The sequence below is a fragment of the Gallus gallus genome, chromosome 5 (assembly GCF_016699485.2).
Source record: "Gallus gallus isolate bGalGal1 chromosome 5, bGalGal1.mat.broiler.GRCg7b, whole genome shotgun sequence".
NCBI classification, from domain to species: Eukaryota; Metazoa; Chordata; class Aves; order Galliformes; family Phasianidae; genus Gallus; species Gallus gallus.
In genome coordinates this window covers 841,926-860,305 of record NC_052536.1, presented here as the reverse complement: position 1 = coordinate 860,305, position 18,380 = coordinate 841,926, and the positions used below count along the sequence as shown (strand labels likewise).

The following is an 18,380-nucleotide window of genomic DNA, read 5'->3' as shown; positions in this document are numbered from 1 at the left end:
ACCTGGCTGGGCACAGAGGTGAGACTGACTGGCCTATAGTTCCCCGGGTCTTCTTTTTTGTCCCTTTTTAAAAATTGAGGTTATGTTTCCCCTTTTCCAGTCAGTGGGAACTTCATCAGACTGCCACAACTTCTCAAACACAGCGGCTCAGTAACTTCATCTGCCACTTCCCTCAGGACCCTCAGATGAATCTCATCAGCTCCCACGGACTTGTATATTTTCAGGTTCCTCAGATGGTTTCAAACCATCTCCTACAGAGGGTGGTTCTTCATTCTCCCCGTCTCTCCTCATTGGCCCTCACCTTGAGGTTCTTGAAGATTTATAGAACATTCAGTCCCTATTTTCCTCCTGTCCTTCGACTTCTGCTGTTTCAAGGCTTAGGGGAACCTTTGGTAGAACAGTGATGCGGTTCCTGGTAGGAGCACATGAGGTCCATGTGATGAGTGCCACTACAGAGGAGCTGGGAATCAGACATTCAGTCCCACAGATGTGTGCCACATTGGTGGGGAGAACAGAATTGTGACTGTCACTCCTGTGGTGTGGCGGAGGCTCGTAGGGAGGGCTCTTGAATCTGTTAGTCCAGAGTTTGGCCTTTTCCTACTTGGATTTGGCTAATAAAATGATACAGTTCCTCCATTCTTGTTCCTTTGTGACATGCCTGGGAGGTTTTGCGGAGCTCTTCACTGTTAGCAGTCAGAACTGCAGGCTGTGTGAGCAGTCACAGTGTCTTGTCTTCGTGTTCTGATAAGAGCTACTAAGATGTGGGCTGTGTGCTTAGTCTGGGCAGGAGATGTGGCTGAAGAGGAACCAGAGGAAGAGGACGATCAGCTAGGAAACCTGGATGAAGAGGAAATAAAAAAGATGCAGTCAGATGAGGTACTGTTTTTGTCTCTGTTCCTTTTCTGTTTTGTTTTCTGTTTTTGTTTTATTCTGGCCTCCAGTTTTCTCTGGAGACTCACTGTTCTGAAAGGAGATTAATATCAAAATGCAAAGGGGAGTGAACCATGCTATGACAGCTTTCCTTCCTCCGTGCAATATGACGGTTCCCTTATTCAGTTTCTCTTGCAAAAGTTGTGACAAACATAGAGGCTGTAGCAGAAGAGGTATTATTTCTGAATCTGACTTTGATTTTCTGCGTGATTTGGAGGTAACCCTCTGCCCTCAGGGTGTTTGGAGAGGCTTAGCCTTAGTCTGACAGAAGTTGTTATAGAAACATGAAGTGCTGCTGCTGAAGGGGAAGAAGCAGATCAGCATTGCCTTGAATAGAAAAGATCCATTTCCCTTTTCCTTCTCCCTAGTGTCACTCAGAGAAGAGGGTAAACAATGTCCCAGGTTTGTCCCAAGTCCATACTTTGGAGGTTATAGAGGTCCTGAATTTCTTATGAGCTGGTACCCTTCTACGTGTCTCAGTTTTTACCACACTACCCAGAAACTCAGTGTGCCCCCAACAGTGCTGCCCACCATGTAATTGTAGGATCAGGAAGCCAAAGAAACAGGTGTGCTTTGGCCAGGGCAGCCCAGATGTGTTTTGTTTCATCACTGGAAAAGGTGTCTTCATCTTTCTTCTCTTGTGTTTTGTTGCATTTCTTTTCCTTTCCAGGGCACTGCTGGTTTGGAAGTGACAGCATATGAGGAAATGTCCAGCCTCGTTAATTACATACAGCCCATCAAGTTTGACTCCTTTGAAGTCTCTGCCCGTAAGTCAGTCTCCCGTCAGTCTCCACACACACAGTGGGGGTTGGGTGCACCTTTCTTCTAAACACTTTCTTGTCTTCTCTTTCTAGAGAAGAACCGGAGTTACGTCATCTCTTCCTTCACCGAGCTGAAGGCTTACGATCTGCTGACCAAGTTCCCTATGCAGTTTGTGGAGTATCCTTTTGGCAGTGCTTGCCCCCTGCAGTTGGTTGTACAAAGCGTGAGAGCTCACCTGAAGCTTGGGTGAAGGCTAAGGTGCAATCAACTGAGTTCTGTTTTCAGGATATGGTAAACTCCTCATCACATGTGTAAAGCGTGCAGGTGCTGGAGATGTGCAAGCTGCCAGGGTGGCTTGGGCTGCTCACAGAGATTGTTGGCAGTAGGCATCCTGGTAGTAAAAGGCAAAGCTGTCAGATGTTTACTCTTAAACAAGAAGGGATGTAGGAAAGGAGCGTGTTGTTGCCCCAGCTTCTCTTCCTTCTTCTTTAGAAGGCTCTGAGCCTTCGTAGGAGAGCTTAAATGACTCTTAAATCTGGATTCATGAGCTAGCGCCAGGGTGCACAAGGAGTGCTCCAGTTTGGGTTCCAATAGAGCAATTATAGATACAACAAGCGCCAGATGAGCCGGATTTACCCCAAAGGCACCCGGATGGACTCCTCCAATTACATGCCCCAGATGTTCTGGAACGTTGGCTGTCAGATGGTGGCACTGAACTTCCAGACCATGGGTGAGTGTCGCATTGTCCTCCAGCTTCTCAGTGGGTGAGGCGGTGTGCTCATGGTCATTGTCTCTTCCTTCCCTGCTGTTCTCTACCACTGCTGTTCCCCTGTATGTGTTTGTTCTGCACACCTTGTTCCCAAAGCGTTGCTCTTTTCTGAGTCTCTCACAGACCAACAGCACTTTTCTGGGTCCGGCACAACCCAGGCATGCAGAGTCTGTAATGCCTGTCCTACACGTTTATGTTTACACATGTGCACAGGCTTGCTGTCATCCAGTATCTGGGTACTATCTCTGCCTGGTTTGTAACACGATGTCAGAGTAAATAACTTGTATGAAGGCACCAGGAGCTCCTGCATCCCCTTTCCTACAAGGCAGCAGGCGTAGCTCCATCTGGCCACAGGACCGGTCTGTCTGTGCTGTTATTTCCAGTACACTGACCTGAGCAGGGAAGAAAGGCCATTTCTTGCTGCACAACCAGCAAAAGGGGAGGCAAATAAAAGCCTTCAGATAACACTGTTCTTTACCGTTTTCACTATCTCATGGAAGGAGAGTGTAGGAGTCTGGCTTATAGGATCAATAGGAGGAAAGAAAATAAAAGTGACTTAAAAAGGGAGACTGAGAGATTGGTTATGAAGAGGATATCATACTGAAGACGGGTGCCAAAGCCACAAGCCACTGTTAGTAAGACAAGAGGTGGCAGAGGAGAGGGTGGGCTGAGGGGAGCCCCAAAATGACAGAAGGAAGGAGACGTTCAGGCAACGATTTGCCTCACACCCATAACAGTGCGTACTTCTTAGAGTATTTAATTTAGTTCTACCCATGACTTATGGTGCAATCATAAGCAAACCACTTTACCTTTCTCATAATAGCTGCTGCAATATTTTTCCCTGTAGGGTGCTGAGAGACTTAATTAGTTTTTGAAAGGGCTTTGTGAGTCTTTGACTAGCATGGGCCGTGAAAGCACAGCACCTCTCAGCTCACTGAGAGCCACCTGATCAGATCCCGCAGCAGTTTTGCTCACTGCTTTCCTCTCTTTGTATCTCAGATGTCCCCATGCAGCAGAACATGGCTCTGTTTGAGTTCAATGGCCAGTGTGGCTATCTGCTCAAGCATGAATTCATGCGGCGCCCAGACAAGCAGTTTGACCCTTTCTCCGTGGACCGCATTGATGTGGTGGTGGCAAGCACCCTGTCTGTCACGGCAAGTACAGCCCTTGGTGCTCTTCCTCCTCTGACAGCCGTTTGCTGGCACTGTATGTATAACCAGGGTGTGTGACCCCTCTATTTATTACCCAGTGGGGTTCTTAGTGGCAAAATGAACCCACCGAATCCGGTGGGAGAAATGCGTTTCCATGGCAGCTCCCCACCTTTTTGCTATTTCAAATTAATCATAATCACATGAGAATGGAAAATCAGCATCTGCCACGCAGGAGGGAGCCAAGGCTGTGATGTTGGGGAGGGAGGGGGTTGGAGGAAGTGTTGGTGCAAGAAACGGGTGAAGAAAAGGTAAAAGGAAAGCTTACTGTGGATTGGAAGCTGCAGCAGAAGAGATGATTTGGAGCTGGAGAGGGACTTAAGGGTGAAGGTGTGGGCGGGTTCTTTTATTGTATTCTTTTCAACAGTTGTTAATTAACGTTTCTGTTTGCTCATAGATACTTTCTGGTCAATTCCTCTCAGACCGCAGTGTGAAGACGTATGTGGAAGTGGAGCTGTTTGGGCTGCCAAGGGACACGAAGCGCAAATACAGAACCAAACTGACCTCCACTGCCAATTCCATCAATCCTGTTTGGAAAGAAGAACCTTTTGTTTTTGAAAAGGTAAGGAGCACTTTTGTAATGATTTGGAGTGACATCAGGAGGGACTCCCTTCTGGAGAGCTCAGCTGTGGCTTTAGACAGACCAAGAGTGTTGCACCCTGAGATAATATCCAAACAGTACCCAAAACAACTCTCCACAAAGATTTCTTTGTACAGACATGGGGCAGATGGGAATGTTTCTGGGAACAACAGGTATCAAAAATCTCCCTCTGGTGATGCACTTCAGACTGAATTCACTAATCAGATTTGAAGGCTTCAAGCATAAGGAAGCAGAAAGAAACTGTGGTTAAATTGTCAATGAGAAGCAGGCGTGCTGGGCAAGTAATGGGACCAGCAGGAGGTTTTCAGCTGTGCCTGATTGCAGAGGGCTGCCCTGTTTGTCTGCCAGAATTCAGTGGTCACTAATCCAGCTATGGGGAGGTTAAGTCCAAGGTGACAGTAAGGTCTGGCTTTTCTGCAGCTAGAAGAAAGATACATGACAAATTCAGCTCTGCCGAGCACACTGTGAGATAGCAGATATTTTCAGCCTACTTGGGATGTGGTGGATAAGTCTTATCCTCATTTCAGAAAACGCTTTTCAGGCTACGGTTTTGACAGACTAATTTTTAGCCCATTTCATGGCAGAAGAAAATGGGAGAGGATGATGAAACAGCCCTCATGGCAAAGTTACCGTGCTTGCTAAATTATCTTTCCAAATCCGTTTCCTCCTTTGGTGAATTGCTTTGTGGGAATGCTGGTTTGGAGGGCTTATTGCACAGCTTTTTCTTTAGGTTGCCTGCCCTCCTGCGATCCCTTGCGGTCCCTCCTCTGAGAAGCCTCTGTTTGGTGGAGAATTTGTAGCTTCAGTTATGCTCATGACAAACTGCAGCCTTAATTTACAAGGTTTGGAAACAGGCAGTGGCTTCTCTGGAGAGATGTCCCTGTTCATTGCAGGGGATTTGGACTAGATGACCTTTAAAGATCCCTTTCAACTCAAACAATTCTATGATTCTATGAGATGGCATTGTTTTATTGGAAGGAGGAAAGAGTGAAGTTGTGCTCAGTGAAGCCAACATGCTGTTAGGGAACAGAACTTGGGTGTCTTACTCTGTGTTGTTTTGTGTTTTTTATTTTTTTTTTTCCCTAGATCATGATGCCTGAGCTGGCATCGCTCAAAATTGTGGCTTTTGAGGAAGGAGGGAAGTTCATTGGTCATCGTGTCATTCCCATTATTGCAGTACACTCAGGTAGGTTTTGTGGAAATCCCTTCATCTTTTGTAATCTTGAGACATACCCATTTGAACATCTGCATATTGTCCTTCCATGCCTGTTGTGTAGAATATCACCTGTAGGCAGTGGAGCCTTCAGATTCATCCGATTATAGCCTTGGTTTAACACCACCGTACGTATTCACCATGCCCTCCTGCAGACAGAGGCTTCATTTTACTGTTGGGGCACACGGACAAGAAGGGAGAGATTGTGTCAGCTCATCTCTTGTGCTTTCTGCTTTCAGGCTATCACCATGTTTGTCTCCGCAGTGAAAGCAATATGCCACTCACCATGCCCTCTCTATTTGTGTACCTGGAAGTAAAGGATTACGTCCCTGATGCCTGGGCAGGTAGTATGCTTCAGAACATGCCTGGGGTTTTGTCCAAACTGCAATCTAGAAGCATTTTTTCAGCCTTTTCCTTTTAGAAAGGGAACAGCCAAACAGAGAGAAATGAGGAGAACGCCCCTCTGGAGATATTAACAGCAAAACTTTTTGACAATCATGAACAAAGCCAAGTAGGACGTCATGGCAGTTGCCACAGAACTTCTTGTGAATGCTATGGTTTTGACTGTAGGCACCTTGTGTTTAGTCTTTCTCTGTATTCATATAAATGAACCTTGTTCATCGGGGGAAATGCTGGAAAACTGATGGTTTTAACACAGATTCTTAAAAAAGATTGGGTTAACAGCATTGGATGAGGGTTGGAACAGGAGTTGTGCAAGCTGACAGTCTTAGCCTGGCTTATTACAAGTAGAGAATACAAGATAGCTCTTCTCCATAATTTTTTACCTTACACCAGAAAGGAAACCAGAGAGTGCTCAGTGTTATTTGATAATCCAAGCAAGATTTCCTTTTTGTTTCTAGATCTGACTATTGCTCTCTCCAACCCAATTAAGTTCTTCAGTCTGCAAGAAAAGAGATCGGTTAATCTAAAAGATGGCTCGGAGGTGGAGGTAAGTTTTCCCAAGTTCTGCCATTGTCTCTAAAACATGCTGTGTGGAATTGATCTGAAATAACAGAGGGGATTGTCAAGGGGCTCCTCACTGTCCTGGAGCAAGGCTGTTCATGACAAGCCTATGTGTTGCATCTAGCCAGAGGCAGGCAGAGGACTGCCTTGGGTATAGAACTGAAAAGTGTCAGAGACTATCTGTAGTTTCTCTTAGCTATGCATAGTTAACACCATTGCCAGCAAAGAGGGAAACTTAGATTTGTGGCGTACAGGCAGATTTCCTAAGAGATCAACAATGGAGAAAGCACACAAGAGCCTTCTGTGTGTCTTTGCTACAACTTTCATTTCCTAATGTCAGTCTCCAATTCCATTTGCTGTCCTTTGATTTACCTCTGATCTTCGTTGTAGAGGCCTGACATGCAAAGGAACTTCTCATTCCCTGAAAATAATGGGATACCAGAGTCCACCAGGAAATTCAGCACCCCTTTTGCAAATGGGCCTGCAGGTAAAGCCAGAGCTGTAGGATGAACTTACAGAAGGGAAAGCCAGGCACTCACGTGGCTGGAAAAAGATAGTGCTGGAAGATGAAGATCCTTGGTAACAGGATCTTTTACCAACTTAAATTCTGGAGCTTGTCATTAATGGCAAAAGTTGTGTGTAAGCTTTGACTGTTGTGGTTGGAATGGATGTGACACGTACACTACTTTTACTCTGCAGTGGAAATGTAAGATCTGGCGTGGTCCTATCCCTTAACACCTCTCTGCTTTTCAGCTCTTTGTCGTTCAAGGGTCTCTTTTGTAGATCAGTGTTCCTTCTGACATTTTAAGCATGTTCTCCCTGAAAACTCTCTGCCTTGTGGGACTGTGCTTATACAGAACTTTTGTATAAAGCTCAGGAGCTGTAAAGACTGGTAGTTTTATTCACCAGCTCAGATGTGAACACTAGACTTCTTATAAATAAGAGTTGAAGAAAAGTTAATGGATTTCCTTGAACAGGAGGCAAAGTCTCTTACATTTATTACTACTGCAGAAAGCATTTATTACTCTGTTCAAATAAGATGTAGCGGAGAAAGATCTCATAACATTGTTTGTTCCTCTGATATGGGCACCTTCTTGACCCTGCAAAACAAGATAGCCAACAGACATGACAGACGTCTGTGAAAGTGCCAGAAGGAACTTTCCTTGAACCTGCACTTAATCCAAAGTGATTGATAGAGTCATTCAAGCTAGGTAAAAGCACATCTCCTACCATGCATTTAAGATTCACTCATTCTGTTCTAATTTATAGTGTTGATGAGCTCTCCACTGTCCATTTTCATCCCAAAGCTCCAAGATGGAACATTGACAGGAACCTCTTTTGTCATTTTAGGAGCAGCAGCTCTGGTCAAGGATGGAAACATGAAGGAAGTGACACAGCTTGCAGGTAATTCCCTTTGTGCTGATTGTGTGGGTTGAGGTCTTGTCTGCCCAACTTCTGTCTGGGACAGTGCTGAAACCTGTTTGCAAATTGAAGAAGATCCTACCCAAGAGTAAATTTGTTGCCCTCAGGCCATGGTGCCAAATAACTGCTGTGTGGAGCAAGTTTTGTTTGGTTGGTCTTTTTCAAGTTACTCCTAAACAAAATACAGTAAATATACCCTCTGGCAAGAGACATCACGTAATATGGAAGCGCAGTGGGCTCTGATTTGAAAGACCAGACTTGTTGACCAAGAGACCTGCAGTTGAGCTGTATTGAGTGTCCTCACTAGGAGCCTTTAGTAAGAACTTGACTCCCGTTTGCAGACACACCCTCAAAGTTCAGTTAGTTTTTGCATTTTTGAAGCCTAAAGTAAAAGTGACTTCCCCTGTGAAGATAACTCCCTGTGGCTTTTTTGCTAGATAACCACATCTGAAGCCAGTCAGTAGACTTGCTGTTGCCAGATAACAAGTTCTCCAGCAGTTCACAGGCATCCTCCCTCCCAGAATCTTCACTGACCTAGGGAGACCTTTCACTCGTTCCTTACAACTGAAGCCAGCTGTTAGAACTGGAAGAGCTGACAGCTCTTGTCATCGTCACCTGAATTTGGCCCCCCCTTCCCCCCCCCAAAATATAGTAAAGAAATAACAAAGCTTTTGCCTTATAATTAGAGCTGCCAGCTAGCTTAGTGCTTGGGCTGCCTTTGGGGTGCTTAGGACTATGGAAAAGGAGACAAGGCCTGAGAAAGACGTAAGGGTACATTACTCCATTGTGTTCCTCTGGGCAAAATACCTAAAGGCAATTCTTCTGGCTGCCCCCAAGGCAGGCAGCCAGCAGGTGGGGAGCTGAGCTGGATGCAATGCTGAGGAGAGAGAGGGAAAGCTGAATGAAGGCAGTGCTGGAAAAAAAAAATCTCTCTGACCCCAAGAGGCATCACAGAAGGGTGAGAAAACAGCCTCTGTTTGCATTGCAGAGCCTCAGACAGCCAGCCTGGCAGAGCTGCAGCAGATGAAGCTGTTCCTGAAGCTGCTGAAGAAGCAGGAGAAAGAGCTGAAGGAGCTGGAGCGGAAAGGAAGTAAACGGAGAGAAGAGTTGCTGCAGAAATATTCTCTTCTCTTTTTGGAGCCTGTCTGCCCCGGAGGCAAGAAAAGATCCATACACTCCAGAAAAACCCAGAAGAAGAGGTAAATATGGCCAAGGGTCCTCTGGCCTGTGGAGCACTTCCTCAGACCAAAGCAGAGGGGTTTCTGAGATGAACAAGGGCAAGCAATGCGGTGCAGGCCTCTGCGTCTCTCTGGGTCACCTGGCTGTTGGGTGGATGGGATGGTCAGCAGGGTATAAGCATCCCTAAAAGCAACACAGCTGCTGTATCTGTTCTGCAGGAGTTTGACGACAGGTGATGTTGGTACCTGCGTGCATCCTGTGGAAATGGCAGAAAGCCTTGATAGCCGAGTTTTGGAGCTGAAAGAGAGGCTGGAGATGGAGCTTATCCACCTGGGGGAAGAATACCATGATGGGATTCGAAGAAGGAAAGAGCAGCATGCCACAGAGGTAAGGACTGTGTATGCCAACCAAAGACTAGCCTCTGAAAACCCCTGCAGAGACAGCTTGAGAAGCAACTTCTTCACTGAACTGTGAGCTCAGAAACATGACCATGGGGCAGAGAAGCTCTGAGAGCAATTGTCAGGTCCATAGGAGGTACTTGAAAGAATGCAGATAGTGATGTTTGCTTGTCAGAAGCTACAAAATCGGGGCCCATCCTCATGAATTAGCCAGCCCTAGGACTTCAGTGCAGGAAGAGATAAAGCTGACCCTGGTGGTAATTAGATACTGACAGTGTGCTGTGTCTCATCTTGGTCTGTTTGGTTTTAATCTCATTTTCATCCCTTCAACAGCAAACGGCCAAGATAACAGAGCTAGCCAGAGAGAAGCAGACAGCTGAGCTGAAGGCACTGAAGGAGTCATCAGAAAGGTAAGCTCAGCATTTGAACAGCAGAGTAATAATGAATAGCTCTTAGTTCAGGTAGCATTTCCTGTTAGATTCACAGCACTGTGCTACAGTGAGTGAGTGAATGCCAGAGAGGGGAAGTATTTATTTGGTGATAAATTGAGGCACAGCAATGTGACGCAGCGTCTCATAGTCACATAGTGGCAGTGTTGGGAACACCTGATGGCCTCCAGTGCAGTGCTCCTGCCATGAGGAACCACAGGTATTAGTGCTTGAGCTGCTGCAAGTAGCCTTGCAGCATGGCATTCAGAAAGATAGGGAGCAAGACTGCTAGTCATTTTCTGTCACCTCTGTGTGCTGTAGCCAGTACATCAGATAATCCCTTCCAGGGACTGATTGGCTCAATCTAACTGCAGTCTTGGCTCCAGCACTTGAATAAACTGGCAGAATCAATTTGCTAATTTCTAGCTGGGCATATATCCATCTGTTCTTGCAGTCACACTGTTCTGAAGCTAAGATCCCTGCTCATTCCTCTTCACCTCTTTAACCTTTAGCTGCCAAGTCAGGTGAAATTTCTTTCGGTGTCCTCCATCAGGAATGATTCTCAGTTTCCCTCAGCTGCTGATTGTATTCAGACAAGGCTAAGAAAAACAGGTTGACCAGTTAGGTAATGGTTTTCTAACAACAGAATGCAATTCAGTTGAGTCACACCTACAGCTGGCTGTGAGGAGCTCTGGAAACATTCAGAGATCTTGAGCAACCAGCAGTAAGATGGCTGTGGGGGTCAAGACAGAAATGCCAGCATCATCTCCAGATCTGTCTCCATAGTAATTTAAGTTAATAAAAAAAAGATAAATAAATAGGACTGTGAGCTTGAAGAACAGATGATTGAGGAGGATGTGACAGAAATGTATAACACCATGAATGCCATGGAGAACAGGGAAGTGATTACTGTTTCTTATGAGAGGAGAAATTCTCAGGGAGCACTTCCTGCACGCAGCATATAAATGCTGTTCTTTGCCTCTCAGAACAAGGAGCAATGCAGTCCAAAAGTAGAGCTGAATTCAAGGTACAAGAGACACTTAAGAAAACGAATGCGTAGAAGCTGGAGAATAGACTGGAAACCAGAATGGTGTAAAGCAGAAGAACTGCCCTAGAGTTGTTCTCTTTCTTATGCCCTGTTCCTTTGTTATGAGTCACTTAAAAAAAAGAAGTCGGGCGTTTAAAACATACTTCAGACCTTCTGCCTCACAAGCACTCTGCTTTCCTGCACAGTGGCACACTCCAGAGAACACGTGGAGGGCTGACACCCCTGGTCTGGAAGCATCCTTGTCTCTCACTGCACACTTTTCTCTCCGCAGCAACATTAAAGATGTTAAGAAGAAGCTGGAGGCAAAACGATTAGAACGAATCCAAGTCATGATGAGGAGTACTAATGACAAGGCTGCTCAGGAGAGGTACTGGGGTGGATGTTACTGGGCTTTATCTCTTTGGAACGCTAGCTGTGCTGCTCCAGGCAGGGAACAGCACTACTCCATAGTCACTGTCACCATCAGGGATACTTTGGAAAGCAATCAGAGAGGCAGCAGCAGAGCTCCAGTGGTCAGAGGAGAGAGGCTGGCCTGTCTTCACTTCAGGCACAGCATTCTTTTTCCAGTGCATTCCAGTATACATAGGCATATACAAAGTGAAGCCAAACATCTGCTGCGTAACTACAGTGATAGCGTTGTTCCTGCAGGCTCTGCTGACGTTGGCTTCTGGAGCTTTCTCCCTAGGCTTAATTTATGTACAGCAGTCAGCAAGATCTGTGTCACTTGCTGCACTTGTGAATAGCCTGAGAGCAGAGCATCAGAGATATCTGCAGGGATTAGGAGCTCATATGGAAATGCAGAGGAAGGTCATTACCATGGATTACCATTACCTTGAAGACAACCCTCTCTATGGCCCTGTCTCTTTGGTTCCATTACCTCTCAGCTTCTTGCCAGAGTGACAGTGCTCCTTCCAGCCAGCTCAGCTGAAGTCTGGGAGCACTTCTAAGTCCTTCCCGTCCGCCCTCATGCCTCACTGAGTATTTTACCCTGAAGAACCAAAGTCTCCCCGAGCCTCACTAGCATTTGTGATAAGTTTCAGCAGGTTGTGATTGGGCATATAATGGCTGCATCCTTCCTTGACATTCATTTTGTTACAAAAATAATATTCTACTGCCGTGCTTGTGTACTCAAGTACTGCTTGATATGAATCAGTTCTAAAAAGCTCCATGTGTTCAAGTGTACAGAAGAGGGTACACTGCCTCTTCTGCTTCCTACTCACAGCACAGCCCTTTTGCTGTCTGCTCAGCTGGGAAAAAATAGAGTTCTGCACCCAATTGTTTGGCTTACATCTCTGTTAAATTTGAATGGTGTTTACTTGCCCTTTCCTAAAGTTACAGAAGCCTCTTAATGTGAGAGGACACAATGGGAGAGTAACACAGCACCAGCAGTCCTGTCCTGCTGTATGGCACTTTATCAGTATTGATAAACAGGCTTTATATAAACATAACAGATGCATTTTAGGTTTTATATATATATAGATAGAGATACATGTACATCTCTTTTCATTTACAGGTTGAAGAAAGAAATTAATAACTCTCACATCCAGGAAGTGGTCCAAACAATCAAACTGGTAAGTTGTGCTGTGGCAATCTGTTCTGTGCCTAGTGGGGGTGTCTCATGTACAGCATCAGCACGTGCCAGGGGGGAGTGTGAGCTCTCTGGGCTATTTAAATCCCATTAAGCTGTTGCTGCATTGAGGACTGAGTGCTTACTTCAGGCAGCTAAAGTGCAGTTGCAGACAGTTACTACCCTTAGTAAGATCCTGCTGCTCCAACACAGTTCAGCCAGTCCAACCAGCTGTTTGCAGTGCCAACAGACTGCAGTATTTTGAGTTTCGAATTCAAGTGGTGAGATTTTCTAAGCACTGCTAGTTAGCAGCACCTACATCTGTTTAACAGTGTGCAAAATGTTGCTCTCCAGCAATCCCTCTGTGGCATGTGCTTTATACCCCTCTATTTGCTGCTATAAACATTTGTTTGTGAAAACTTATGTAAATTTGGATTTTTTCTTTTATTTTGTTCTTTTTAAAGCTGACAGAAAAGACAGCCAGGTATCAGCAGAAGCTGGAAGAGAAGCAGGCAGAGAATCTGAGAGCAATCCAAGAGAAAGAAGGCCAGGTAAAGGCAGAGATAATGCTTGGGTTCACTGCTGCTACTCAGTCCTGTAGTGGCACAGCAGCACCATGGCTCAGTCTTCCTCCTGTGTTCTTTAATTAGAGCTACACTCATCCTCCACACACACATACACACTCAGCCACCCACTCGTCCGTATGCTGGGGAAATGAATGGCTGTGAAGGTGGCTCTACAGAGCCTGCAGCAAGCTGAGGCAGGGATGCTGCACTCGTAAGTCCCTGGGCTGGCCTTCGTCTAATCACACAAAGCCCCCTACATTTAAAATGGGATGGAGCTGTGTCTTTTGGAGAGGTGAGTCTCCTTCCCGAGCTCCTCAGACTCTCAAACTGTGTTCATGTACCAAACTGTGGTGCAAATCAGAACAGCACAGCCTTCCTCTTCCCTTTCTCCGCAGGGAAGACAAAGATTGCCTGAGGGTTGGAGATATGTCATTCAGTGAGACCAAAACTACAAAGTGCTAACGCTGCATCACAGTGGTCTCTCTTAGAGCAGGTTTTTATTCTGTTTTGAGCCTGCTTAGCCTCAGTGCCTGGAGAATGACTGAGGTCTCTGTTTGCAGCTCCAGCAGGAGGCAGCGGCAGAATACGAGGAGAAATTGAGAGGTCTGACAGTGGAGGTGCAGGAGATGGTGAAGAACTGTGTGAAAGAAGTCTTTCCTGATGGGCCGGAGATTCAGAAGGAAGCAGTTCTGAGCATTCCCGTGGAAGAACAAAGCTCTACAAAGCAACTGGAAGAGAAGATCCCTGGGGCAGAGGTGTCAAGGCTGACAGCAGCTACGGCTGAGCCTCCAGGAGCCGAAACAGACGTCACCATTGAGGAAAGCATACTGTGAGCAATGCTTCCCTTGCTGTTTCACTTCAGGAATGTTTATGGACACATGTAATGAAGTTAAAGACCAGCTTGACAAACTACTCTCTCTTTGCATGCTGGGTAACTCCTGAAATCCTTCAGGAATTTACTACTTTGTTATTCTAGGTATTGGAAATAGTCCGAGGAGCTCACCTTCAGCGAGCACTTCACTCTCCTTAGCACTAAGGTGTGTTTCAGCAGTAGGGCTGAAGACAAGCTGGTTGTTGACACTGACAACAGCATCTACGTTAATATTTTGGCCTGGGTTCAGTTGTCAGTTTTCAGAGCAGTATCCCTCATTGCCCATTACGCACCTGTTCACATCAGAGCAATCTCAGAACTAGATCCCTCTGAACAAAATAGAACTCTCCAACAGTCCACTGACCGTGCTCCAACCAGCTGAGAGCCAGCCTGGAAAAAAGCCCTTGAAATGCATGCGAGTGGAAGTGGCAGAGGCTCAGGATAAACTGTTGCTCCCTAAAGTGCCGTTCCACCTGGCAAAAGTACCTGCTAACAGGCAACTACCTACTACAGCCCCTGTTTGTAGGAGGAAAAGTCAGTTTGAATCTCCTATCTTTTTGTTTCTTAGCATACCACTTCCTTGCACAACCAGCATGGGCTTTTTAGTTGTTTTTTTTTTCCCCCCATGGTAAGATGAGGACAGTTTTCAGTGCACTGCTATAAAATATAAAACAGCATTTCTTTCTGTGGAAATATGCACTGCCAGCACATTTTCTTCTTTCTTTCAATCTCCTCTTATCCCAGGGGCTGGTTCTCACTCCCAGTTTTGACTTTACCACTTTGGTATGCCTTCAGGCAAGTTCTTAGATGTGGATCCAGTATCTCCTAAGACCCTTCCAGTCTTCAGCAGGCTCATTGGACAATTACAAGGCACACTATGAGGAGCCTAAGAGCCTTAGTATGGTTACCTGCTATCACAAACACACTTGCAGATTCTCTACTACCATAATTAGATGCTTATAGAGCATCACTGCAACTTTTGCCCGTGAAGCTAAATTAGCTCCACGCTATGTAGTATAGCAACCTTTACCAAAACCTCTAAGCTGCTTCAACATAATTATGTTGCTCAAACAAAGAGCCAGACAGTTATATTGCCTGTAAGAGTATCGCACACAGAAAGCTGAGCACAGAAAACACATTGCATCTATTCAGTAGCAGGAAGAACAGCAGATCTCTGAAGCTTCCTTTACCTGCTGCTATCCTTGTTAATGAATGGCAGCGGTGGGCTCAACAGTGATGAGGAGAATCTGCTCCTGGGAAAGCCCAACTCCTCAAATTCCCATGTTCTTTGGGACCTGGAGTGTAAGACAACACACTACTTCTGTTTGAAGGTGTAGTGCTCACACCTTTCTCCAAAGCCTCAGTCCCTTCCCATTTCTCCATGAATTACAGCCACCTCCGACTAATAATTTTCCCCCTTTGGTGACATAACAAATATAAAAGTCTTGTTCCACAGCCTCACTGAAGGAAAACTGCCCAGATGCATGACTCAAAAGACGAATGGTTCTCAGCCTCTTCCAGCCCTAGCAGATACCTGCTGCTGTCTGTCTTCACTCACACAAATGCGTGGAGGGCCAGATTCCCAATATGTTGGCTTTGTCTTGCAACAGAAAAAAGGGCACATTCCTCTTAACCATCTTCACACTTCCACTTTATAGGACAACAGAGCCTTATTTTGTGAATGCAGAACTTACATCACGGTCCCCAGCCTCCCTCCACGCATACTTTCTCTCACCTGTGTTATGACTTTGTGCGCTGAACGGCTTTGGCACAGCGAGTTCTCAGTCATGCAGAAGGAAGGAACTGGAAACATATGGCCAAACTCTTTTCCTAGCACCTATAAGACAGACTTTGCTTATGGATCCTAAAAAAGCAAGAAATAATAGCAATACTTCAGTACAGAACAGAAACATGGTGGCCTTCCTCCTATCAAATCCTGTACGCCTTAACACCAACAGCTACAGCCCCTTGCTTTAATGCACCCATTGGGGCAGCTGTGCCACCACAGAGCTGCAGAGGGTGGAGTATCTTTATACCCATCCACGGCAGACAAACGTGAGAATACAGCCCACAAAGCTGCTCTTGTTAGTGAAACCTTTGCCCTTAAATTGAGTCCGTGTGTTCCTGACTGCAGCAAGAGTTTCTCTCCCCTCCCTAGAATGTGCCACTGCAGTATCACCTGTTAGTCTTCCCCACCCTTTGACTTGTTCTTCAGGTTTCTGTCTTCTCTGGAAAAGTGAGCTCAATCGTGGTGAACCTACAGCATGCAGTGGTTGTCACATGAGAGCTGTTACACCTCAAAACTGCACTGGGGAACGCATCGTGAAGTGCTGCTATAAAAACCAGCTCAAGTAGGTAGGAGATGAGAGGTTCCAAACCTGGTCTGACATGCAAGAAGAGACCATACCTCCCTGTGGTGTTAACTTACTTAGTACTGGAATTATGTATTGTACATTGCTGACTTATTTATTTTCTAAAATAATAAAACATTGCATTTCTTACCAAAAAAAGGATCACCTTCTTTACTTCCTATATGGAGGTGAGTGGATATGGGTTCAAGTCCCACATGTTGCCCAACGTACACGCAGACTGTCAGTAAGTGTGCACAGGTCTCAGATTCAGCTTCTTCAGTTCCTAAATATGCCATCGCCTCCAAGGAGAACATTATTTTCTTGACAGCCTTTGGACAACAAAGTGGTTAGAGGAAGCAAGGGCTGAAATAATGCCAAAAAGGGCTCTTTGTGGAGCTGTAAGGGTGTGGACATCCTTGGAAACAAAAAAATCACAGCTCAGCTAGACTGCGATGCAGATGGAAGAAAATCTAGCAGATTGGACTCGTGTTATTAATACCCTGAGGAAGAAAACTCCACCACGATGACTCGTACGCTCATACCACATCGGCCTCCGTTGTGCAACTCTTCTGCTATTAACTCACTGGCACGTCTTTATCAGGTGAACTATGCAGAAGTGCATGGAAAATAGGTGGTGGTTCCTTCAGAACTCAGACACCCTGGCAGATTTCTCCACGTAAGTGTGTAGCCCTGCCTGTGTTTGCTCTTACCATAGGATACTCACTGGCTTTCCCACATAGTCAAGATCTACTGCTTGCCATTATCCCCACTTTACAGACGAGGGCCTGAGGCACAGCGCAACAATTTCTCCGGGCTGCAGGGAGAAGAAGCATGGGATTCCTCTCACCACACCGAGCAACTTTAAAAGTTGGGAGCCTCATCTCATCCAGAGCCCTTCTGTAATCAGTGGCTAAAAGACGGGGGCCTCTGGAGGAAGATTCCTCCTGCTCTGAAATGAATGAGATACTAAGCGGCTGCAGCTGCGAGCACAGAGCCCTGTTTGACGAGGACAGGCACCATTATATATACATAAGTGCAACTGGGAGATGACAGCAGACGCAGGCTCCCAGTTTGATTTAGCAAATTGTTCATCTCTGTTCCACCTGCCAGCTTCAAAGGCCTGTGCACGCTGACTGCCAGGGCTGAGACAGCACGGAAAGGCACCGCGTCTGCAAGGCTGGCAGAAAGGGAAAGCAAAAGCAACATTTGGGGGAAACGTGACACAAAACAACAGCAAACCCCGAGATACAAATAGAACCTTGTTGGAAGCCCATAGGAAAAGATATTCAGGGAAAAAAACCAACCAACGTCTCAAAGCATGAATTACCCACTGAGCAGGCTATGAGCTGTTTCGAGCAGAGGCTGCATTTCATAACATACTTAGATATCGACGAACGCATGAGAAAGCTGGCTGCAGAACATCACTGCAATGCAAAACTAAAGCCTGCTCTGCTCATCACAGTTCTCCTGGCTGGCTGTGCTGCTCTTGGGAGGGAACTAGGAAGGTCCTGGAGACAGCTTTGATCTTCATAGAAATCACAGGTCTGTCTTGGGATTTGTATTCCATTGTGTGGACTCATCTGAGTAACCGTACAGAGAGAAGCACCAGAATCAGACATTTAACTCCGCAATTGGAGAGGAGGATGGATACTTCTGCATTCTTCACAAACACGATGATAGGAGCAAACTTTGAGCTAGGCTATTGAGCTGCAGCAGAACCAAGGGTAGGTGAAGTACATGGTTTAGTGCACAACAGTGGTGGTGGGCGGATGGTTGGACTAGGTGATCTTAGAGGCCTTTTCCAACCTTAATTATTCTATGAGGTTTAAAAAATTTTACAAGACACTTGAATGCAAGGTGCCAAGGGCCTTTCCTTCACTGTGTTTAGCCAGATTTAGGCTGAAGGAGAAATGGCATTAAAGCCTAACCATGTCATCCTCCAATAAATGCATGTTTCAGAACTCAGGCTTTCTGCTATGGTCTTTACCTGTTTTAAAAGCCACAGAATGGATAAGTTACACTGGACTCCGAGGTGCACGTTCTTTTTCCCTTACACCTCTGAACTATAGACACATTTTAAAGCATCTCAGCAATGCAACAGGCG

The 18,380-nt window shown here is 45.8% G+C and overlaps 1 protein-coding gene across 3 annotated transcripts in view; it reads left to right on the top strand.

The window, feature by feature from the left end:
* Positions 1-16,435, top strand: part of PLCB2 (phospholipase C beta 2) — a 38,994-nt gene extending 22,559 nt beyond the window's left edge. For all 3 annotated transcript variants that reach the window (XM_025151350.3, XM_015286275.4, XM_015286276.4), the window contains 18 exons: positions 779-876; positions 1,601-1,697; positions 1,785-1,869; positions 2,298-2,422; positions 3,461-3,615; positions 4,067-4,231; positions 5,357-5,456; positions 5,723-5,827; positions 6,344-6,432; positions 6,837-6,933; positions 7,797-7,850; positions 8,857-9,067; positions 9,266-9,434; positions 9,779-9,855; positions 11,193-11,288; positions 12,435-12,492; positions 12,953-13,039; positions 13,615-16,435. In XM_025151350.3, coding sequence (XP_025007118.2) covers positions 779-876; positions 1,601-1,697; positions 1,785-1,869; positions 2,298-2,422; positions 3,461-3,615; positions 4,067-4,231; positions 5,357-5,456; positions 5,723-5,827; positions 6,344-6,432; positions 6,837-6,933; positions 7,797-7,850; positions 8,857-9,067; positions 9,266-9,434; positions 9,779-9,855; positions 11,193-11,288; positions 12,435-12,492; positions 12,953-13,039; positions 13,615-13,887 — 2,141 coding nt within the window. In that variant the 3' untranslated portion in view covers positions 13,888-16,435. The remainder of the gene's footprint in view (positions 1-778; positions 877-1,600; positions 1,698-1,784; positions 1,870-2,297; positions 2,423-3,460; positions 3,616-4,066; positions 4,232-5,356; positions 5,457-5,722; positions 5,828-6,343; positions 6,433-6,836; positions 6,934-7,796; positions 7,851-8,856; positions 9,068-9,265; positions 9,435-9,778; positions 9,856-11,192; positions 11,289-12,434; positions 12,493-12,952; positions 13,040-13,614) is intronic.
* The last annotated feature ends 1,945 nt before the right edge of the window (positions 16,436-18,380 follow it).